Raw genomic sequence first — 25,500 nt, 5'->3', positions numbered from 1 at the left:
GTACTTCACTTGAGAAGCCACCACTGAAGTAAATGCCAACAACTGGGGTCTGTTTTTTGTTTCAGCTGAAGTGAATGTGGTTGTATATGTTACATATATGTAACAAAAGCAGCTATGAAGCTTAATCAGTTAAATGAATAAAATGTGAGGAGATATTTAGATGGGGATAGGTAATCAGGTAGTAACAACAGATTATTCTAGACTGTAGAGGAAACGTAACAGAATCTCAGAAGGAAACTGTCAGTGTGGTGGACACAGGTGGATAAGGCACAGTGACACTAGGAGTTTAAGTTTCACTTTGAGACTAAGGTTAACGGGATTAGTCACTATTTTGACTTTACTGAACTATGTGGAGATATTTACATATTTTTATTCAGCATTTTAAATTGACTGGAAGAAAATAGACTAAAGGTGAATAAACCATTTGCAGCAGCAGCAGTTTAGAGTAGATTAATTAATTCTAAAATAATTTAAGTTGGACCAGGGTTTAGGGCACAGAGATGGAGTGAATGTTATTTGCACATTGGCTATAAGAGTTTAGAAATGTGGAGAAAAGAGAAAAGCTATTAAATACTTTCTTAAAACATTAGGCCACAGTGATAAATCTTGGTTTTAACAATACTGGAGTTACTATGTATGAGTAGTAACTATCTGTGATGTTTAACTTGCACTAATTTTTCAAATCAATATTAAATGTTTGTATGAATTCCAACAATCTCTCTGTAGAGTATAAGATATTTTTATAGTTTTTGCTCTTCCCCACCTCCAGTACCCTGTAATCCACTCTCTAGATGGAAGTACTGTCATTAAAATTCTGTATTTGTTTTTCAAGATTTTTTGATATTTGTATATAAAATATGTATTATTAGTTTATGTATAGGATCATAATATTCCTTTTGGCCACAATATGCCCTTTGTATTTAATATTATATAATGGACATCTTTGGAGTTTTCACCATGGCATGTCGGTTCAAGATCCTGAGGGACAGGCTTTAGGCAAGGACTGTCCTAGCAGAACCAGAACAGTGGCAGCTGAGAAACAATCATTCAATTGCCTTATTCTCATTAAATAAAATATCATACTGCAATTACCATCTGGAATATAGCACTTATGTTTTCTTTTTTAAGTATCCCTTAATTAGATTTAAAAAGAATAGCTAATCTGAGGTTAGACACAGTCTCCTCAGTTTATGTCCCACATATGAATTTTCTTTAATATAATATGACTTACGACACTTGTAAAGCTGCATTTATTTCCTTGAGTAGCTCGTTAGTCTTATTAAAATCTGCCCGCATGATATTTTTCTCTCTGAGGTGGTCTGCTGTCATGACATCCAGCTCTTTTTCAAGTCTCTTGTTTAAATCTTGTTCATGCAACCTGTTTATTTTTGGTTAAGAAAATGTTATTCTGAAATCAAGCTTTCAAAACTTTCTATATTCTACAGATTTGAAATGGTTTTATGTATAATATAGAGAAAATTAATGGAAATAGCCTAAAATAACTTACTTTGCTCCTATCTTCGAGTTTGTTAAAGTTGTCTCCTTTAATGCTTTTTAAATTACATTTTATAAAGATTTTAGTTAATTGTATAGTTTCCAAAGTTAATGAGTACATACATATTATTCAAAATACCAACATTTTATCTATGTTCTAAATTACAGCCATCAACAAATAAAGGAGTGGTCTTCAATATCTACGAGAAGGCAGTCTAGTCATAAAAATAAGCATGTATTGCTAACTACTATTATAGCAGTCTTTCAGGCAATACTGTATATTCTGTCCGTTGTGATTAATGACATACCTCATCTGTTGGTTAGATTCACTTCGTATTCTGAGAATTTCTTTCCCCTTAAATTCCAATTCTTTGGTTAGGGCACTTATATTTTCATGAAGGTGCTGTACCTCCTTATCCAAGTCTGAGATGTGATGCTCTCTGTGCCTTAATTCCTCTTGTAGATCTGTTATTCTACACATATGTTCCTTACTCTGCAAAATACAAATAATTATTTGTATTTTAAAGTAAGCTCTATGCGGAACTTGGACTCACAACCCCGAGATCAAGAATTGCATGCTCTACCAACTCGGCCAGCCAGGTACCCCTACAAATAATTCTTAAACGTATTCTAATATTTGCTTTCTGCATTTATCTAAAGGAAAGAAAATGACATACTGGAATGTCAAATGTAATGACACTGCTTGGAAAGCAAACTGCTGAAAAAAATCTAAAGGCTCTTCTTTTTCCATATATATATATGAAGTGTTTATATGGATACAGTTTATATGGATAATATCAGGGTGACAAGAGGCCCAAAAGACCATAAAATGCAATTTCCCACACATTTTACAGACAAGGAAACCAATACCCAAGAGATACCTGTTCAAGGAGGATGTATATGAATGGCAGAGTTCAAATTAGAATGCAGGGCTCCTACATACTCACCAAGTTATATGGGCTTACAGTAAAATGCTGGCACCACTGTCCTTTAATCTAAAAATTCCCTGCATCTAGGTAGGCCATCCCGACACACACATATCATATGGTTTAGAAAGCAGACTTTGTCTGCTTTGTGCTGATCTAACAGTTACCTTGTCTGAAAGATAAGCTCCCTTCCATATTCCTAGAAGTCACTGTTTTTCACAATGTCTACTAGATATTGTCAATTTCAGTGTCAGCATAGTTGAAGATAGAACTTCCCTCCATGATTATAAGGTGGCTCATTTAAAACTTCATAGCAGGGGCGCCTGGGTGGCGCAGTCGGTTAAGCGTCCGACTTCAGCCAGGTCACGATCTCGCGGTCCGTGAGTTCGAGCCCCGCGTCAGGCTCTGGGCTGATGGCTCAGAGCCTGGAGCCTGTTTCCGATTCTGTGTCTCCCTCTCTCTCTGCCCCTCCCCCCTTCATGCTCTGTCTCTCTCTGTCCCCAAAAAAATAAATAAACGTTGAAAAAAAAAAAAAAAACAAAAAACTTCATAGCAATGAAGAGAAAATTTGAGCTGATCATTTAACATAGCTAAAGATTAACAAAGTAAAAGTCTTAAGTCTAAAAAATAATGGACTTCATTACACTATGCCTAGAAATCCCTCCACCTGGATAGACATATATTCAAGATCATAAATTCTCTAATTAAAGGAAGTACACTTCATTAAAGAGCGAAGTTTAAAAAGCATAAATATTACCTGTGCTAGAGTGGTATGGAAATATCTTTTTTTTTTTTTTTTGAGGACCTACTACTTCCATAGCTATGCTATCCAGCATGACTATTTAAATTCAAGTTTAAATGATTTAAAATTAAACAAAATTGAAAATCCTGGTCCTCGGTCACACTAGACATATTTGGCCAATGTGGCCAGTGACTACCACAGTAGATAGCAGATAAAGAAGAGGTCCACCTATAGACAATGCTGTTTTATGGTATTCTGTCTTTACTCTTTGTGTTATTCATATTTCATTGATCGCTTTCTCAGGATGCAAGTAAAATTCAATATATTCAATGAAAAAGTCATAAAATGTAATTTTATGACCAATATAATAAGTCAAATTACCTTATTTCCCTTTAAAAATAAAGCTCTTCAATATAGGTAGTAAATAGTAACTAATGTAAATACTAGTTATTACAAAATTTTCAGAAAATTGTGAACATTCAGATCTATCCACATTTAAGGAATCATCCCATAACATGTTCTTCTTTACCTGTCTTCTGCTAATATCTACGCTTCGTTCTAATTCCATTTTAGCAGCTGCCAATTCTTGATGATGACTGTGCCGTAACAAATCAATTGCAGCCGCATGTTGATGGTTTAGTTCTGATCGTAAGGAAGCTGGAATCCGAGGGAAAAAAGAGCTTTAGTATATTGAAAAATATTACTGATACTTTACATAAAAATTATAAAAGTCACAGAATATTAATTTTAAAATTAGGACACTTGTATATGCCCATTAAAATATCATAGACTGTCATAGAATGTCATGAATTTAAAGGTCATCCAGCTTTGATAAGAACAAGAAAATTTTCATCTGCTCAATAGATCAAGGAATTTCCATATATGCTTTGAGTTTGGCAGTAAGGTGCTAATGGAAATGAAATATTTTTAACTTTTCTCATTCACTACTGGAATAACATCATTTTAGAGCTGAATAATACCACAACATACATTCATTTAGGAAGCAACTTCCCACCCAGGTAAGAATTCTTCCACAATATTTCTGAAAGATGTTAAGCACTGGCTGGTGAGTGCTCTTAGTGATTTGTAAATCATCATTTTTATTTGAATTTGAGATTATTTGATACAATCCACATTTACTGAATGTCAGGTACTATACTAAGGGAGAACAAAATATGACCCTGTTCTAATAACTGCATAGGCTACAGGGAAAGGCATCATGCCAGGGAATTAAGTGGAATATCAGAAATGAATATTAGTTATAATGAAAGCACAGCAGTGGAAGCACTATTTCCTAGGAGAAGGAAATTAGGAATGCTATCACAAAGGAACTGTCACAGGGTCTCAGTCTATAGCACTGAGTAGGGGTTCTCCAAGTGGAGAAAGAGAAAAGCATAAATGAGAAAGGGATAAGATATGCAAAAGCAGAGAGAACCTAATTTATCAGGTAAACTATAGGAAGATGGTGTGGCAGATGCCCACAGAACATGTGGTCATACTGGAAAGAAAATGGAGCCCAGTCTGAGAAAGTTGTAGCATAAAATGCTTTTTACTTTATGTTTAGGTTCATGGTTCTCAGTCTGGAATATGTGTGGCAGTATATCTGAGGGACTTTTAGCGTATACAATATCATCATCTGAAAAATGAACTGTACTTAAAGATTTAGGGGAAAGTCATTACTTTCATGTTAATACAAAGGAGATGTGAGTAAAATGCAAATTATATATTGTAAAGCTAAAACATAAGATGACTTCAAAGAAATGCTGTGCTTGTAGCTAGTCAATTTAGGCTCTTCCTGAGGCCTCCACATAGGGCTTAAGTTTAGTCTCCCCTGGTATGAAGGGCGGCTTCAGTGGAAAAACTTGACAGGCAGTGAGGTGGTATATGGGAATCAGTGAAGGATTTAAAGTTGGCAAGTTACATGGTGAGATTTGGGTCTTACACAGATTAGCCAGACTGGAGTCTGAAGGATGAACTGAAGGAACAAAGATCAGCGAGAAGGTTATGACAATAACCCAGGTGAAAAATGATATGACTATGAAAAGTGGAGGAAATAACAGAATGTGGAAGCAAAAGAAGATAAGTTCTCCTAGCTTCCTGGCTTGGGCAACTGGGTAAACAGTGACACTCTTAGTTAAAATGGAAGGTACAGGAATGGCAATACACTTTGGACTTGAGAAAGATGGTAAGCTAATATTTAAAAATATAGAATATAATTTACAATATCTAACTTTCTAATATGCAATAAGAAATAGAAATCTAATTCACAAGGAAAGGAGTTCGGTCTCGAAATACATATTTGGAGTCACTAGCACAATAGATAGTAGTTGGAGCCATAGCTGTGAATCCAATCAACTGGGAAAAGCCTGAAGACTGAAAAACAGACCAAAAGGCTGGGGACTAAAGATTGGGAAACAGCCATATTTAACAGATGCATAGAAAACAGGAGCAGCAAGTGAAGATTCTTAAAAAGCAGAGGTCAGAATGCAGTGCGGTGAGTATATGATCATGGAGACCAATGGGAAAAGAAGATTCAAGAAGGTCTAAGAGGTCAAATGATGCAGACAGAGCAAATATGATGAGAGCTACTGAGAATATATGAATTTGGAATTTCAAAGTTCAATGGTGACTTCAGGGACAGTAATTTCAATAGTATAAGGGGTGCAAAATGTAGACCTGACGGATCCTGACAAAGGACTGGTACCTAGAATACATGAAGAACTCCCAAAACTCAACAGTAAAAATACAAACAATCCAGTTAGAAAAGATATACAGATGGCAAATGAATACCTGAAAACATGTTCAACATAAGTAGCCATTAGAGAAGTGCAAAGTAAAATTCACAATGAGGTAATACCACACTCCTATCTGAATGGCTAAAATACAAAACAGTGACATCGAATGCTGGTAAGGATGTGAAAGAAACTGTCACTCATTCATTGCTGGTGAGAATGTGAAAAGGTACAGCCACTCTGGAAAACAGTTTCTTAACTAAAGCTACAATCATCATATGATCCAGCAACTCTACTCCTAGGCATTTATCTCAGAGAAATGAAAGCTTACTCTTACACAAAACTGAAAACACCAGATGTCCTTCAATGGGTAAAGAATAACAATTGTCCTTCAGCAATAAAAAGGGACAAACTATTGATACATACGACAACCTGGATGAATCTCTAGAGAATTATGCTGAGTAAAAAAAAAAAAAACAATCACCAAAAGGTGATATGTTATTCCATTTATAACATTTTTTAAATGACAAAATAATAGAAATGGATAACAGATTAATGGTTGCCAGGCATCAAAGGTGGGGAGGAAAGGGAAGTAGGTGTTGCTATAAATGGGATCCTCATGGTAATGGGAGTGTTCTGTGTCTTGACAGTATCAATGTCAGTATCCTGATTGTGATATGAACTACAGTTTTGAAAGATGTTACCACTGGGGGAAACTGTCTAAAGTGTTCAGAGGATCTCTCTGTATTACTTCTTACAAGCTCATATGAATCTATAATTATCTCAAAATAAAAAAGTTTAATTAAAATCACAAAAAGTCCTTTTGTCAACAAAGAGGTATTTAATCAAGTTTCAATGGACTAAACAATAGTGCTAACACTTGGCCTGTTTCTACTTCTTTTCATACAGTTGTGGAAAGTCTGTGCTTCCCTTGGGCCAGAATTCTCCAAAGGCTACCTCTGCATTGGACTGTATGCTCCTTGTATGTAAAGACAGAGCAGCAGTTCACTTTTTAGTTCTCCTTGCTCAGCAGTTTCTGTAGCATGTAAACAGGTATTCCACAAATGTTTGATAAACATTCTCACGATGATTTTCACCCTGGCTATCGCAGTGTCTTGTCACAGAGGAAGAGGAGAGAACTATGACGACCTGGCCTAGGGCTCCCAGCAATAATAGAGATGATGTATTGGGTCAAAAGGCTTTGCCTTTGAGGCCCAAAGTATTCACAACACTTTGGTCTTCTCTGTTTCCAATTCCTACTTAGAAAGCATATGCCACTGAAATGTGACAACATACAATAAAAACTTATATTAAGAGATTTTGGGGAAAAAAACAAACAGAAGGAAAATGAGATGGTAGGAATAAAGTTACCAAACAACACCAACCCCCCCCACCCCCAAACTCTTTAAATACCTATGCAGTATTTCTTCAAAACTCAACTGATCTCTTCATAAGAAGGGTAGTGATTTGAACACTTCAAAGATTAAAATCCCAATAAAAAATATCTGAAAAATACCTAAGCAAAAAGTCAGACCTAAAGAGTTTTCTCATACAAACAAAATCCTGAAGTGGGAAAAAAAAAAACAAAAACAAAAACAAAAACAAACAACCCATATGACTATCACGTCTAAGGACGTGTGGCTCCATACTTATCTACTCCTTTCGGTCACTGGAAAGTCAGGGCAACTCCATTTAGTCTCTTAATAGGTGGAAGCCCCAGTGAGTGCTGCTTACATAGCCAGAGTACGGAGAAAGGTGAGGGGACCTCACTTCATTGTGTTCTATCCATTCTACTCCTCCATACTCACCGCTTCATCTGGTAACTTCAAATATGCAAAACACTTAGATACTCATTTTGGTGTGTCAAAAACTAAAAATAAAACTTTGTCATTTCATGTTGAATTTTAAAGAAGATACAAATAAATATGACAAGATTATAATCCTTTCAAAATACCAAGCATAGCCTTTCCTTCATCTTCTAATTCAAACCGAAGAGTCTGAAGTTCCTGTTCCATTTCTATCCGGAAGCCCTCCATTGACTCTCTATGTGCATCTTTTAATGACTGAAGCTCTGCAGAATGTTTTTGTTGTAAATGATTTTCAAGAGCCTAAAACAGGAGAAATGTATTCAATTTATTATGTTAGAATACAGGAAAGAAAATGAAAGCAAAATAAAAAATTATTGTGGGGGGAGGCAAAAAATAAATTACTAAAACTCAGTTATTTAAGAAAAACAAGGCATTTTTAATTCATCTTCAAGGATATTTTATATATAAGATAACAACCATTAGAAACTAAATTAATAGGGTCACTTCAGTAGAACAATCCTTATGAAACCAGTTGATCCAATGTATTGTGTTTAAATTGGGATGTCAGCCCTTTACCTAAGGTAGTTTTCCACTAAAGTCATTTTCTGAAGTTGTTGAGGGGTGTAAGGCACCTAAATGAATGAATATTTCCTCTGTGTGCACAAACTTAGGAAGAGAGGAGGAGGGCATTAACAAGAAAAGATCTCCTTCTGATCAGGAAAAGACAGATGACAGATGGCTTTTACAACTCCAACCTTATCAAATATTTTGTAATGACTTTCTACAGGCATTTGGGAACAGAAGAAAATCTGTGAGAGTAGGGAGCTGGAAAAGTAAACAAACCTCTCACATGATTAGTTCTAAAAGCCTAACCAGAGAAAATAGACTACATATATGTGGCTAAAACTAAGAGAAGTTATGTGGCCACGGGAGAAAAACAGAGGTCAGCGTACCTCAAGGATACAGACTGAACTGACAAGAAGGGTTTTTCTTACCATAATCTGTAACATGAAAGGTTTCTGAGAAAGATACCATGTTGTAACTATGGCTATATTTCCCTAGCCATTACTCTAAAATCCTGTTTTTATAAGTTAATATTTGGCTACTTATGCTCACTGTTTCTCAAGTGTTTTATTTCTGAAAAATAAAGCACAGGTTTCTTTAAATATAGTAAAATATGGAACTTTTAATCTAGACAACTTTAGTTACTTAGGTAGCTTAGCTACCTAGTGATGCACAACTTTTGAAAAATGATTAACGTTCTAAAGAGACTGAATGTGTAAAATTAAAGTACTGATACAAGAGGTTATATGTTATTCTAATTCACAAATGATACCAACAAAAAGATTATTTAACAATCAGGTCTAATTGTGTGTGTGTGTGTGTGTGTGTGTGCGCGCGCGCGCACGCGTGCACCTTTGTTAAGGTACAGATAACATACAATATTAGGTTCAGATACAACATACTGATTCAACATTTATGAACACTATGAAATAGTCACCAGAAGTGTAATCACCACCTATCACCATACAAAGTTATTATATTACTGACTATATTGCTTATATTGTACTTTACTACATCTCCAGGTCTTCTTTTATAATTGGAAGTTTGTATCCCTTAATCCCCATCACCTACTTTGCTCATTCCGCCCCTCCCCCCCCGCCCCCATCTCCTCCCATCTGGCAACCACAAGTTTATTTTCTGCATTTATTAGTCTGTTTAGGTTTTGTTTGTTCATTTGTTTTCTTTTTGTTCAGTACATACAAGTGAAATCCTACAGTATCTGCCTTTCTCTGACTTATTTCACTTAGTATAATACCCCCCGGTCCACCCATGTTATCACAAATGGCAAGATTTCATTCTTTTAATGGCTGAGTAATATTCCATTGTGTGTGTGTGTGTGTGTGTATCTTTCAATACACACACACACACACACACACACACATCTTTATCCGTTGATCTACCGATGGACACTTAGGTTGCTTCTATATCTTGGCTATTTTAAATAGTGCTGCCATGAATACAGGAGTGCAGATATCTTCTCATTTTCTTCAGATAAGTACCCAGAAGGGAAATTGCTGTATCACGCAGGAGCTCTATTTTTAATTTTGAGGGGAACCTCCATACTGTTTTCCACAATGGCTGTACCAATTTACATTCCCTTTTCTCCACATCCTTGCCAACACTTGTTATTTCTTGTCTTTTAATACCAGCCATTCTGAGAGGTGATATCTCATTGTGGTTTTGATGTGCATTTCCTTGATGATTAGTGACATTGGGTATCTTTTCCTGTATCCATTGGCCATTTGTATGCCTTCTTTGGAAAATGTTTATTCTGGTCTCCCACCTGTTTTTTAATCAGATTGTGGTTTTTTGGTGTTGAGTTCTGTAAGTTCTTTATATATTTTGAATAGTAATTTTTTATTGGATAAATCATTTGCAAATATCCTCTCCCATTCATTGAGTTGCCTTTTTGTTTTATTGATGGTCTCCTTTACTAGCAAAAGCTTTTTTACTTTTAATTTAAAAATGGTTTTTTTTCTTTTTTCTTCTTTTTTAGAGAGAGAGCAGGAGAGAGGGGCAGAGGAAGAGAGAGAGAATCTTAAGTAGAATCCATACGCAGCACACAGCCTGATGCAGGACTTGTTCCCATGACCCTGGAATCAGGACTGAGCCGAAATGAAGAGTTGTATGCTCAACTGACTGAGCCACCCAGATGCCCCAGGTCTTTAATCCATTTGGGGTTTATTTTTGTATATGGTATAAGAAAGTGGTCCAGTTTCATTCTTTTGCACATTTTTCCGAGCATCATTTATTGAAGAGACTGTCTTTTTCCCATTATATATTCTTGTTGTAAACTAACTGACCATGGGTTTATTTCTGGACTCTGTATTCTGTTCCATTGGTCTGTGTTTTTGTGCCAGTACCATACTGTTTTGATTTCTATAGCTTAGTAGTATAGATGGAAATCAGGAAGAGTGATAGCTCCAGTTCTGTTGTTCTTTCTCAAGATTACTTTGGCTGTTCAGGGTCTTGCAGTAATTCCATACAAATTCTTAGGATTATTTGTTCTAAATCTGTGGAAGACGCCATTGCATTTTTAAAAAATGAAATTGCTGTTTATTTTCAATTCACATTATATACACAAACATTAACTTCTGGGGAGAAGGGATTTTTTTAATTGTTTTTATATTAAACACTCAGTGCTCATCATGACAAGTGAATTCCTTAATCCCCATCACCTATTCCACCCATCTTCGAACCCATCTACCCGCCTCTGTAACCATCCAGTTTGTTCTCTATACTTGAGTCTGTTTCTTGGTTTGCCTCTAACTTTCATTTCCTTTTGCTCATTTGTTTTTCTTTTCTTAAATTTCACATATGAGTAAAATTATATGGTATTTGTCTTTCTCTGATTGACTTATTTCACTTAGCATTATAGTCTTTAGCTCCATCTATGTCACTGAAATAACAAGATTTCATTCTATTTTATAGCTGAATAATATTCCACTGGATATATATACCACATCTTTATCCATTCATCTATCAATGGATACTTGGGCTGCTTCCATATATTGACTATTGTAAATACTTCTGCTATAAATATAGGGGTACATATATCCCTTTGAATTAGTGTTTTTGTATTCTTTGTGTAAATACCCAGTAGGGCAATTACTGGATTATAGGGTAGTTTATTTTTTTTTTAATGTTTATTTTTTTGAAGAGGGCATGGGCAGGGGAGAAGGAGAGAGAATCCCAAGCAGGCTCCATGCTGTCAGCACAGAGCCTGATACGGGGCTCAATCTCACAAACTGAGATTATGACCTGAGCCAAAATCAAGAGTCAGATGCTCAACTGACTGAGCCACTCAGGCGCCTCAGGTACTTCTGTTTTTAATTGTTTGAGGAACCTTCATACTGTTTTCCATAGTGGCTGCACCAGTTTGCATTCCTACCAATAGTTCAAGAGGGTTCCTTTTTTAAAAAAAGTTTTTATTTACTTATTTTTGAGAGAGAGAGACAGTACAAACAGGGAAGGGGCAGAGAGAGAGGGAGAGAGAGAATCCCAAGCAGGCTCGCACTACCAGCACAGAGCCCGATGCAGAGCTCAAACTCACAAACCATGAGATCATGACCTGAGCCAAAACCAAGAGTCACTTAACCGACTGAGCCACCCAGGCACCCCAAGGGTTCCTCTTCCTCCACATCCTTGTCAACACCTGTTGTTTCCTATGTTACTGATTTTAGCCATTCTGACAGGTGTGAGGTCATCTCTCATTGTAGTTTTGGTTTGCATTTCTGTGAAGATAAGTGATGTTGAGCATCTTTTTATGAATGTGTTGGCCATCTGTATGTCTTATTTGGAGGAATGTCTGTTCATGTCTTCTGCCTATTTTTAATTGAATTATTTCTTTTCTGGGTGTTGAGTCATAGAAAGTTCTTTTTATATTTTGGATACTAATCCTTTATTAGATAGGTCATTTGCAAATATCTTCTTCCATTCAGTGTTTCCTTCACTGTGCAGAAGCTTCCTTTTTTGATGCAGTCCCAAGCTTATTTTTGTTTTTGTACCCCTTGCCTCAGGGAACCTTTCTAGAAAAAAGTTGCCATGGAAAGTTGTCAAGAGAATTATTGCTTGTGTTCTCTTTTAGGATTTTTATGGTTGCAGGTTTCATATTTAGGTCTTTAATTCATTTTGAATTTATTTTTGTGTATGGTGTAAGAAAGTGGTTCAGTTTAATTCTTTTGCATGTTGCTGTCCAGTTTTCTCAATACCATTTGTCAAAGAGATATTTTTGGATATTCTTTCCTGCTTTGTCAAAGATTAATTGACCAGAAAACTGTGGGTTTATTTCTGGATATTCTATTCTGTTCCATTCATCTGTATGCCTATTTTTGTGCCAGTCCACACTGTTCTCATTACTACAGCTTTGTAGTGTAACTTGAAGTCTGGAATTGTGATGACTCCAGTTTTGCTTTTCTCTTTCAAGTTTGTTTTGGCGATTTGGGATCTTTTGCAATTCCATAAATATTTTAGGACTGTTTGTTCTAATTCTGTGAAAAATGCTGTTGGTAATTTGATAGGGATTGCATTAAATGTGTAGATTTCTTTGAGTAGTATACATATTTTAGTATTTGTTAAATAGAATATTTGTTCTTCCAGTCCATAAGCATGGAATGTCTTTCCATTTCATTGTGTCATCTTCAATTTCTTTTGTCAGTGTTTTAAAGTTTTCAGAGTATAGATCCTTCACCTCTCTGGTTAGGTTTATTCCTAGGTATCTTATTATTTTTGGTGCAATTACAAATGGAATTATTTTCTTAATTCCACTTTCTGCTGCTTCATTATTAGTGTACAGAAATGCAATAGATTTCTGCACACTGATTTTGAATTCTACAACTTTACTGAATTCATTTTTTCAGTTCTAGCCTTTGTGTGTGTGTGTGTGTGTGTGTGTGTGTGTGTGTGTGGAGTCTTTCAGGTTTTCCCTGTATAGTATCATATATATCATATCATATCTGCAAAGGATGAAAGTTATACTTCTTCCTTACTAATATGGATGTCTTTTATTTCTTTGTGTTATCTGATTGCTGTGTTTAGGACTTCTAGTACCATGCTGAATAAAAGTGGTGAGAGTGGACATCCTGGTCTTGTTCCTGACCTTATAGGATAGGCTCTTTTTTCCCCATTGGGGGTGATGTTAGCTATAGGTTTTTCACATAAATCCTTTATTTAGTTGACGTATGTTCCTCTAAACTGAGTTTGTTAAAGGTTTTTATTATGAATCAATGTTGTACTTTGTCAAATGCTTTTCCTCCATCTCTTGAAATGATCATATGTGATGTATCACGCTGACTGAATATTGAACCCTTGCAACCAGAGAATAAATCCCACTTGACCATGAGAATGATTTTTTTTACTGTATTGTTGGAATCAGTTTGTTAGTATTTTGTTGAGGAGTTTTGCATCTATGTTTCATCAGAGATACTGGCCTGTTGGTCTCTTTTTTAGTGGTGTCTTTATCTGGTTTTGGTATCAGGATAATGCTGGCACCATAGAATGAATTTGGCAGTTTTATTTCCCTCTCTATTTTTTGCAATACTTTGGGAAGAGTAGGTATTAACTCTTTAAATGTTTGGTAGATTTCACCTGTGAAGCCATCTGATCCTGGACTTTTGTTTGTTGGAAGTTTTTTGATTACTGATGCAATTTTTTTGTTGGTTATCAGTCTGCTCAAATTTCTTTATTTCCTCCTGTTTCAATTTTGGCAGGTTACATGTTTCTAGGAATTTATCCATCTTTCCTAGGTTGTCCAATTAATTGATATATAGTTTTTCATAATATTCTCTTATAGTTGCTCACATTTCTGTGGTGTTGGTTGTTATTTCTCCCCTCTCACTTCTGGTTTTATTTATTTGGGTCCTTTGTCTTTTTTTCCTTCATAAGTCTGGCTAGAGGTTCATCAATTTTATTCATTTTTTTTTCTTCAAAGAACCACCTCCTGGTTTCAGTGATTTTTTTTTTAGCTCTATTATCATTTATTTCTGCTCTAATCTTTATTATTTCCTTCCTTCTGCTGGTTTTAAGTTTTGTTTGTTCTTTTTCTGGTTCCTTTGTTGTAAGGTTAGGTTGTTTATTTGAGATTCTTCTTGATTCCTGAGGTAGGCCTGAATTGCTATAAACTTCCCTCTTAGAACCACTTTGCTGCATCACAAAGGTTTTGAACTGTTGTGTTTTCATTTTCATTTGTTTACATGTACTTTTAAATTTATTCTTTTATTTCCTGGTTGACCCATTCATTGTTTAGTAACATGTTATTTACCTTCATGTATTTGTGGTCTTTCCAGATTTTTTCTGGTGGCTGACTTCTAGTTTCATAGCATTGAGGTCAGAAAAGGTACACGGTATGACTTCATTCTTGTATTTTTTGAGGCTTGTTTTGTGGCCTAATATGTGATCTATTCTGGAGAATGTTTCATGTGCACTTGAAAACAGTGTGTATTTTGCTGTTTTAGGATGGAATGTTCTAAATATATCTGTTAAATCTCTCTGGTTCAATGTGTCATTCAAAGCCATTGTTTCCTTGGTGATCTTCTGTTTAGATGATCTAGCCTTTGATGTAAGTGCAGTGGTAAAGTTCCCTATAATTGTTCTAGTATCAATTAGTTCCTTTATGCTTGCTATTAACTACTTCATGTATTTGGGTGTTCCCATGTTGGTTGCATAAATATTTACAATAGTCATATCCTCTTGTTGGACTATGCCCTTTATTATTATGTAAGTATCCTTCTTTGTCTCGTTAATCTTTGTTCTAAAGTCAGTTTTGTTCAATATACGTATTGCTACCTCAGTTTTCTTTTGACATAACATCCATTTGTATGATAGATGTTTCTCCAACACTTTCAACCTGCAGAGGTCTCTAGGTCTCAAATGAGACTCTTGTAGAACGCCATTGCAATTTCAATAGTGACTGCATTGAAGCTGGAGATTGCTTGGGTAGCATGGAAATTTTAACAATATTAATTCTTCCAATCCAGGAGCATGACATATCTTTCCACTTATTTGTGTTATCTTCAATTTCTTTCATCCACGTCAGTTTTCAGAGTACAAGTCCCACCTCATTGGTTAAATTTATTCCTAGGTATTTTACTCTTTTGATGCCATTGTACATGGGATGGTTTTCTTAATTTCTCTGATAGTTATTATTACTGTATAGATATCCAACAGGTTTCTGTATCCAACAGGTTTCTATATATTAATTTTGTATATTGCAACTTTACTGAATTCATTTATTCTAATAGTTTTTTGGTGGATTCTTTAGGATTTTCAATGTATAGTATCATGTTATCTATAAATAGTGACAGTTTTACTTCTTCCTTATCAATCTGGATGCCTTTTATTTCTTTTTCTTGTCTGATTGCTGTGGCTGGGACTTGCAATACTATGTTTAACAAAAGTGGTGAAAGAGGGCTTCTTTGTCTTGTTCCTGGTATTAGAGGAAAAGCTTTCAGCTTTTCTTTGTTAAGTATGATGTTAGCTGTGGTTTTGTCACTGGTAGCCTTTATTATACTAGGGCGTGTTCCATTTATACCCACTTTGTTGAGAGTTTTTATCATAAATGAATGTTGAATTTTGTCAAATGCTTTTCCTTGCATCTACTGAGATGATCATGTGATTTTTATCCTTCATTTAATAATGCAGTAAATTACACTGATTTGCAGATATGGAACCATTCTTGTATCCCTGGAATAAATCCCATGTGATCATGATGTATGGATTTCTCTAAATGTATTATTAATTTTGGTTTGCTAATATTTTGTTCACAGTTTTCACATCTATATTCATCATGGATAATGGAAATAAGGCCCAATTTTTAACCAATGAAACTTCCTTAACTTTCCAGATAAGATCGATAGACTATAATTTATTGGATAGGCTAGTCAATTGTTTTTAATGGAATGGGATTTTGTTTTAACAATTTCTTTACAGCCTACTACTTCTTAAAATAGTTGCCTATACCCAAATAAAGGATTGAAAACAACCTATATTGGGGCGCCTGGGTGGCTTAGTCGGTTGAGCATCTGCCTTCAGCTCAGGTCATGATCTCACCCTCCATGAGTTCGAGCCCCATGTCAGGCTCTGTGCTGACAGCTCAGAGCCTGGAGCCTGCTTCAGATTCTGTGTGTCCCTGTGTCTCTCTGCCCCTCCCCTGCTCATGCTCTGTCTCTCTGTGTCTCAAAAATAAATAAAAACATTAAAAAAAATTTTTTTTAAAAAGAAAACAACCTATATCATTAATTTACTATATATGGCACAAATTATTGTTAGTAAAACTGCATTTTTTATCAAATATTTTATCTTAATTATAAAGTCCTTAGAATAAAATGAAAAATACAGTGTTAAGAAATAAACTGAACCAGGGGCGCCTGGGTGGCGCAGTCGGTTAAGCGTCCGACTTCAGCCAGGTTACGATCTCGCGGTCTGTGAGTTCGAGCCCTGCGTCGGGCTCTGGGCTGATGGCTCAGAGCCTGGAGCCTGTTTCCGATTCTGTGTCTCCCTCTCTCTCTGCCCCTCCCCCGTTCATGCTCTGTCTCTCTCTGTCCCAAAAATAAATAAACGTTGAAAAAAAAATTTTTTTAAAAAAAGAAATAAACTGAACCAAAATTAATCACACTACGACATGTCAAACTAGTGTCTTACACAGAAGAAGGATAATGTATCTATTTGATTTAAATCTCTTTTGTATGATCTTTTTGTATCACTACTTATTCACATAGCCTTTGGGGAGGTATACAGGGAATTGTACTATTTTAAAATGTCTCCAATTTCATTTTATTGTGAATTTTTTATAGGAGGGGTAGTAGTCTGAGGACAAAAATATGGGATAAAAAATATAAATTCCTTAGATATTTGTGCCTTTTGTAGATCCAACCTGAGAGAGAAAACTGAAAAATTTGATGAAAGGCAATTATAAGTTCAAAACAGTATTAAGTGATTACAGTGGTTACAACTCAGTAGGACCATGCTAAATTTATTTAACCACCATCAATTATACGACAAACCAGATGGTGTATCAGTCATAGCATGAATTTGGCATTATGGTGGGAAACAGAAATAAAATGTTGGCCCTAGTTTAATCTGTGTAACTAGTATGTATGCTTACTCATTCTGACCCCCACAAGAAAAATTCTAGAAAACACAATGAAATAAAGCAATATATAATTTTTTGGAGGCAAAAAATGAATTCTTAAGAACATGAAGGCTTATAATTATTAGGCTGTCGGATACCTCAGAACACATATCACATTAAACTTACTCTTTGTTCCTTTTCCTTTTCTTCTTCCATAGTTTGAAATGCAAGGACATGTGCTTCTTTCAAAGATTTATGTCTCTGTTGATGTTGTTCCTCTAATTCTTCAAGCTCTTGTGTAAGTCGTTGTCGCTCTTGTGTGAACTGGGCTTGCAGTTGCTGCAAAGAAGTCTGAGACTGGGAAAGCTGCATCTCCAGATTCTGTTTCAGCAAGGAAATCTACGCCACAGAATGGTACACAATGAAGAATAAACACAAGGCATACTTCACAACAAATTTCCAATCTAAGGGAAAAAAGCATTTCCAAGATATTAACTAAAGTAAAATAATTGCCTTAAGTATCCGCTTAAAATGTTTTGCAATATATTATAAATATTTAATATTTAGGTATCACCACTTGTAATTCTATTTATACTATCCTAAAAATAGACAGTTTTATTGGTATTTAGTTTGTGGACTAGCTAAAGAACACCCGACATTTAGAAATACAGTGAACACCTGTGTTATAGTGCGATAAAAATTCATAATATGAAATAAAAACAGGACAACTAATGTTAATGTATTTATTAGGTTACAGTCCTTCAAGGAGATAGTATAAATAGTTAAATTTCTGATTTGTGAGGTGGTAGAATTGAGTAGTTAAGAATGGGGGCTCTGAGTTAAAATCCTAGCTCTGCCACTTACTAGACCAATACCTCACCAGGCCGTGTGAGCTGAAGTGTGTTACTACACATTAGTGTAGTGTTCACTTAGAACAGCCCCTGGCATGTAATAAGTGCTCAATAAATGGTTTTTGAGGATTTTTTGAGGATTTAAAAAATTACTCTTTATAAAAGATTTTTCCATTTATGGTTTAGAATCCTTATGTAAAAAAAAAAAAGATGTTCACTTTTGAATTTTAATTCAAACAATTTGTAAACTTCAAGCTTTTTAAAACCACAAACATCCCACAGTCCTCTATTTATATCCTCACAATGTCAGGTACTTTTCTTTACTGATGGAAAACTGATTTGTCACTCCTTTTGAAACAGACATCACCCTTAATGTCTGCATTGCTTCTGAGTCCCTTTTAAAGAATAAAAGCACAAACGCATGTATACGTATATATACATATGTCATTTGTTTGTTTGATATAGCCATTTAATTTTATCTATTTCTCTTCTCATACACAGGAAAATCTAACTTGGAACTAGATAACTCAACCATATTGTAATAGAAGTTTGAAGCTAAGGAACATAGGAGAACCAGACAAAAAGTTGTCAATTGTATTCCATTAATTTAAGATGCTATATGTGTTTATATACAAGTAAAACAGTTTCTGTGGCCAAGAAGACTAAGGGAGAGAGGAAAGTGAGTTTTGTAAATGGGATAAGATATTCTTTTGACTGATGAAAGGCAGGTATAGGATGCCTCACATGTCTCACAAAGGAAAAGGGACCTGGGAAAGAAAAAGGGTGGAGAATCATCAGAGATGCAAAAAATAAGGAGAATGTTACAACAGCAGCTAAGGACATACTTGTAGAGTAAGAAGACTAAGACAAATTATACCATGTGACTTCTCACCATTTTATACAAAGAAAATCAGGATGAAATGAATATTAAGGACAGTCCAGAAAGAAAAAGTACATTACAAAAGGGTAAAATGTGTTGTTTGTGAACACTAATGTGTAATTGGTAGTCATTTTCTTCCCAGCTAGCTGGCCCTTGAAACAGAAAAGGCACCTACCTGCCCACTCTCTTCCCAAGTTCAACCTTTGTCTCATACCCAGCATGGGGACCTATGTGACACCCTTGTCTCTAGTGATAACTTATTATAACATATATGGAAATGTTAGGAAAAGACCATGTTACACGTAGCATAATGATTGATATTTTCAAAGTGATTAACTGGCCCCTGGCCAAGTAAGGACCAGTGAACAAACTGCTCACTAAGCTATCTGCCCTCGTATGCATCTGCATACACTCAAAGAAAGGGGGCATGTTTTTCAAACTTGCACACAGGTACCATATGGACTAGTAGTAGCCATGGGTCCAGTCCTTTAATTAAGTGTGCACTTAGATTAGTAAGAAGCCAATCAGTTCATAGCAGTGAATCTTATTTTCTGCAATACTCACTTCAAAAATTCAGTGCATCAAAAAGAGCTCTCCCATATGTTAATTGGACTACAGTGGACTCACATTTTAACTATTTAAGGATGAAACTTATGAAGAAACAGAGTATTTAAAATGATAAACCACAGTAATAGAACAGTAACATATTTAAAATCTAAGGACACTTTTGGGGCACATGGGTGGCTCAGTCAGTTAAGCATCCGACTCTTGATTCTGATTCAGGTCATGATCTCGCAGTGCCCGAGTTTGAGACCCATGTTGGGCTCTGTGCTGTGTAGAGCCTGCTTGGAAGTCTGTCTCCCTCTCTCTCTTGCTCTCAAAAATAAATAAACTTTAAAAAAAATTATAAAAGAAAAAAAATCTAAGGGTACTTTCAAACCTCTCTAGCTTAAATGAAATACATTTAAATATTTTACAAAATAATATAGTTTACCTTGAAAAAATTCCAAAGTATTATTTTTCATTTTGGGATATAAGATCAATTTTTGTTATCTATATTCAATAAAATATAAAGAATATGCAAAAAAGACATTATCATGCAATTTAGTGTTCAAATATACTTAGATATTCTGTATTCTTAACTTTAAAAGCACACCAAAATAATATTAAGGCTATATAAAATCTCTAGATTCATGCTCAATACCATAAGATGAATTATATGCAGAAAGCCTTTATCATGCAATGCAGCATCAAAACTTATTTCGCTCATTTTATAAATAAGTTAGTAGCATTGCATTAAATTATCAGCCTTTATTCAATGTGACAGTTACATGGCACTTTAAAACACAGAAATAATGAGCAAAGCAATGTAAAATGAACTAATGTTTTATGTATAGCTGTAACTTAAACAGCTGAGTATATTTTATGAAAATACATAATTAATATAAAACTTCATTAATTCAAAATAAAAGAGAACAAAGATAGACTTCACATCAAATAGTATAGGCAATCTTTATCAGTACTTTTATTACAGAATTATAGAAAGCCATTTCTCATAAATGAATGAGAATGGTTGTTCAAATTATATATTCAAAGTATCTAGTTATGTGGTATTAGTTTATTTACATGTGTTATAATTTTAAATTTTAATGCTTTTTGCTTTGTTGGTTTTAAATAAACCAAAAGAATCCTTATATCAGAAATGAATTTTAGTAATTTAAAAAATTCTTACCGCAGGAGTTGGATATGAATTATATAGTATATTCTATTGATTAATAGCTACGAGATATTTTGCAAACAGTTTTAAAGGCCAATAGAAATTGCTACCCTCGGACCTCTACCACTTAAAACACTGATATATTTTCAAATATAAAGTGTTGTAAACTTTTCAAAAAGACTAAAATTAAAAACATATGGATACATTTTTCTGGAGAATGGAAAGTTTTATCTATTTCCTAGGGGCAATTTCACAAGGATTCTGTACCTTCACAATGGTGTATGAAAAAACACCCTTAAAATAGAAAATGAATCAAATCTGAAGTACTGGATGTGATAGGATGTCAACATGGGATATGGAATTATGTTAGGCCAAAATACTTAACAATTTTGACAAGAAAAGTCAACACAAATTATAAGAAAGTCTAAACCATATGATATCAGTTCAATACTTTCAAATATATAAAGCAACATTAAAAACTGCTAACACAAGCTTAGAGAAAACATTACTATATCAACAACTTCTATAAATGTTCATGTAAAACATTTGAAGGTCCCTGAATATTTTAGCTCCTTTTTTTGTTTGTTTGTTTTTAACCACTAATTTGCTATTTTTGAAGAGTCTAGCTAAAAAAGTAAATTTAAGCTTAGGAAAATTATGACCATTCTGAGAAAATTCTCAATTGTTCATAATTTCTTGGTATTTTTCTAAGAAAACCTATAAACTGAATTTATCAATTAAGAACCCCAAAAATGCCTACTTAATGTCCTTAAGATATTTGTGCAGTATGTTCCCAATCACTCTTTCATTCTTAGTTGAAAGAAAGTAGACAGCTTTTATAAAGGACAAAGGTCTCAATAACCACTTGTCTTTTAGAACAAGACAGTATATAGCAGACAACTGTTTGCATGGAAGGCTGGGCAAGAATGTGTGGAGGGGGTGGGTAGTTGCTCACTCTGCTGAACAACACTGACACGGTCATGTTTTGTTTGGATGAGGACAACTTAGAAGAGCTGATCCTCAATGACTGATGTTACCAAAGGGAATCAATTAATGGGGATTTCATTGTGTCACCAACTCCTTTTACCTTTTATATGGATGAATCAAGGCATTCTCATTCTAGTTACTAATTGATTTAACTTCAATTTAAGGTTTTTCCATTTATAACTATTTAAGTAAAGATGACTATGTTGTCACAAGTATTCTGAAGTACAATTCTGACAATAATCTTACCTTATTTGGGTTCTTATCTCTATCCCAATCAGTATATTTGTCAAAAAGACTGGATTAATATAGTGATCATGCCCAAATCCTTACTAGGTTATATGTGAATTTCTAACTGTAGTCTTATTTCACCAACATTGGGATAAATATCTTTGTTGCTTATTTTTAAATACATTTTTTAATGGCACTTAGGTAGCTCAGTCGGTTAAGCATCTGACTATGGCTCAGATCATGATCTCACAGTTGGTGAGTTCAAGCCCTGTGTTGGGCTCTGTGCTGACAGCTCAGAGCCTGGAGCCTGCTTCAGATTCTGTGTCTCTGCCCCTCCTGTGCTCATGCTGTCTCTTTCTTTCTCAAAAATAAATAAACATTAAAAAATTTTTAAAAATATATTTTAAAAATGATGTTCAATGTATTCATGTATTTCTAATTATGTTTTAGGTAGAAAGCAAAGTTCAATTTTTTTAACTTTCTATAATTTATTTATTTTTTACAATTTATATCCAAGTTAGTTAGCACATGGTGCAATGATGATTTCAGGAGTAGATTACTTAAGCCCCTTACTCATTTAGCCCATCCCCCCTCCAACATCCTCTCCAGCAAACCTCTGTTTGTTCTCTATATTTAAGAGTCTCTTCTGTTTTGTCCCCCTCCCTGTTTTTATATTTTTGCTTCCCTTCATGTTCATGTCTTTTGTATCTTAAAGTCCTCATATGAGTGAAATCATATGATATTTGTCTTTCTCTAATTTCGCTTAGCGTAATACCCTCAAGTTCCATCCCTGTAGTTGCAAATGGCAAGATTTCATTCTTTTTGATTGCCGAGTAATACTCCATTGTATGTATATACCACATCTTCTTTATCCATTCATCCATCAATGGACATTTGGGCTCTTTCCATAGGCAAAGTTTAATTTTAAAGGTAGATAAAATTGTCTTTTCTTGCATAGTAGAAATAATTTAGAAAGGTATGAGGAAATAGTTTCACTCCAGAAGTATCAAAATTTTATAGGACATCTCTAGACTCAAGCTTTGAGTCCTCTAGGACAGGAGTTGCCAAACTGCAGCCTGTTGTAAATTAAGTTTTACTAGAACACGGCCACACAGATTTGTTCACATATTGTTATGGCTACTTTCATCCTACAACAGCAACAGAGTCAAGTAGCTACCAGAAAAACTGCAGGGCCTACAAGGCCAAAAGTATTTACCATCTGGCGCTTTACAGAAAAAGTTGGTGAACCTCTGGCCTAGGATATCAAAAAATTATTCAAAGATCTTCAGCTCTGTTTTTTTCAAAGAACAATGTTGGGAATGGTAAACATAAATTTCATTTTTTCTTTTCATATTATATATGAAAATTTTTTAAAGAGGTGTTTATATTGGAATATTACTTTGAAGCTTAATTTCTGCATATTTAAGTAAAAACAATAGCTTTGGCAATTCCTAGGAAAGGGACTTACTTCATTTCACTTAAATCTTTTCATAATTACAACATCAAAATATAAAATATGTCCTGAATCTCATGAACCTTCACAACTAACACCTGTTAATTGATATTACTTTTTCAAAAAATAAACTAGTTTACCAAAAGAAAAAATATATTTACACTTATTTCCATTGTTTTGACAGTCAAGTAGTTAACAGTTTTCAAAAATATTTTTCAGAGTAATTTAAATAACGAATTCTATGTTTGAAAGGTAAAATCTTGCTCGGCTTTGTAATAAAAATTTGCTTATTAATACAATGTGGTAGAGGTATGCACATACACAAACAAATGGCTGAAAGTTAGAAGCTTTTGTTACCCATATACGAAACATAACTTATTGAATACCGAAGTGTATTTTTTATATTGTAAGTTAAAGCTGTAAAGCAGTGATGATATTTATGCAAAATCAAAAGTGCAACATGCCCTTGTGTACAAATTGTAAGTGCCGTTCACTTACATTGTTGATAGATTTATGCAAAGCTTCACCCAGAGAGTGCCGCTAGGAAGAAAAGATCAAAGGAATAAAGGGAAACATTCAGAAATCAACTAAGTGAAAGAAAGAGGAATATAAAAGGGAGAGTAAAACACAGAACATTAGTTATAATATGCTCAAGAAAAAATAAGTTGAAAACAGTTTTTCGGAAAGGAATTAGACCAAAAAAATTAAGACACACAATCTAAATTATCTGTAGTCCCTTAAGACAGTATCTGATGCTTGTGGGATGGCAGACTTACCTATGCAAAATACTGAAGGCCAGTACATATAAATCAGAATTCAGTTGGAAAGATAATGGTTATTGAAGGACGTAGAAGAAATCTTACTGTTCTAAATTCCTCCCAGAAATCTACAATATAAAATGCTTCAAAGCATTATACTCAGTACTGATATAAGCTCATGAAAGACTTCTCAAGAGAAATGAGCAGATGAGAACTGAAACACTAACTTGATTGACTATATAATTTGGGGGCCAAAAATAAATATGAGATAATCATTAAAAATGTGAACATTTACTAATAATCTGATTTTATATTTAGGGGAAAGAAAGAAGAGATGCTTTTATATCTCTTCAGTCCTATTTTCTAGGATATATTTGGCAAAATTATTTATGATCTGGGTTCATTTTTCAGAAGTTCATTGAAATTTTCAGTGATATAAAACAACTGGAAATACCCACACCCTCTCTTTCCCCAAATACAGAAAATGAGAGAAAATGTGATTTCATTTTCAATTGCCTCATTTTTTTTTGCTTTCTAAAAATACAAAATAGTATTTTAAATTTATATTAGTAATTTAATAAGTGCCTGTGGAATACTTTCTACTTTGGACACTATAATTAAATTTTCAGACAGAAAATAATTCTCTCTTTCATAATGTGATTATTCCTTGGTGTGTCATAAGCTAAAACTAGTTTTTATTTGGTAAACAATTTATTTAGACTAATGTAAGATACAGTTTAAGATACAAATATATCAGAATTATAAAAATAAGCTGAGAAAAAAAAGATTAATTTCTATTTAGTTATTCCATAACTGATCAATTTAAAGTTTCTCATTGATTTAATACATAAAATTACATACAGAATACATAATATACATAATATATATTTTGTAAATGCATATATACTTTTTCTTTTATATACATGTCATATTAATTTTATTTTTCTTCATGCTTTCTCATACTCAATATTCTTTATATACTAAAAAGACACTTCTCCAGACTTTACAAAATTTACAAAAAGCTAAGGGACTTTTAATTGTTTTTCTTGTTTGTTTTACTTCTTTTATTTCTCAGAAGTGATGTTCTAGTACTAGAAGTTAATCTAAAATGTATGGCATTTACTTAGGAAGTAGATTTGATTTTTCATTCTTCAAGATATCATCAGACAAAAATATGTATGTTATTTAGGATTCCTGAACTAATTGATAAGCTAGGCTAACACAACATATCAAGATGGCATGCCAGGTCTTCCCTTAGGAATTCTAGACTTTAGATTCTGTACAACAGAAGTG

The 25,500-nt window shown here is 34.2% G+C and overlaps 1 protein-coding gene across 5 annotated transcripts in view; it reads right to left on the bottom strand.

The window, feature by feature from the left end:
- Nucleotides 1-25,500, bottom strand: part of FAM184A (family with sequence similarity 184 member A) — a 123,114-nt gene that overhangs the window by 13,066 nt on the left and 84,548 nt on the right. For all 5 annotated transcript variants that reach the window (XR_006966149.1, XM_047101910.1, XM_047101907.1 and 2 more), the window contains exons 10-14: nt 17,520-17,732; nt 7,849-8,002; nt 3,692-3,819; nt 1,803-1,987; nt 1,232-1,378 (exon numbers count right to left, since the gene is read on the bottom strand). Coding sequence is in view for 4 of the 5 variants with exons in the window: in XM_047101910.1 (XP_046957866.1) it covers nt 1,232-1,378; nt 1,803-1,987; nt 3,692-3,819; nt 7,849-8,002; nt 17,520-17,732 (827 nt within the window). In the remaining variant the exon portion in view is untranslated. The remainder of the gene's footprint in view (nt 1-1,231; nt 1,379-1,802; nt 1,988-3,691; nt 3,820-7,848; nt 8,003-17,519; nt 17,733-25,500) is intronic.

This window comes from Lynx rufus, unplaced genomic scaffold (genome assembly GCF_022079265.1).
Source record: "Lynx rufus isolate CCGP_SWC_20201006 ecotype Redwood Valley unplaced genomic scaffold, mLynRuf1.p SCAF_6, whole genome shotgun sequence".
Lineage (NCBI taxonomy): Eukaryota > Metazoa > Chordata > Mammalia > Carnivora > Felidae > Lynx > Lynx rufus.
The sequence above is the reverse complement of the archived record's forward strand: the minus strand, read 5'-3'. Positions and strand labels throughout refer to the sequence as shown.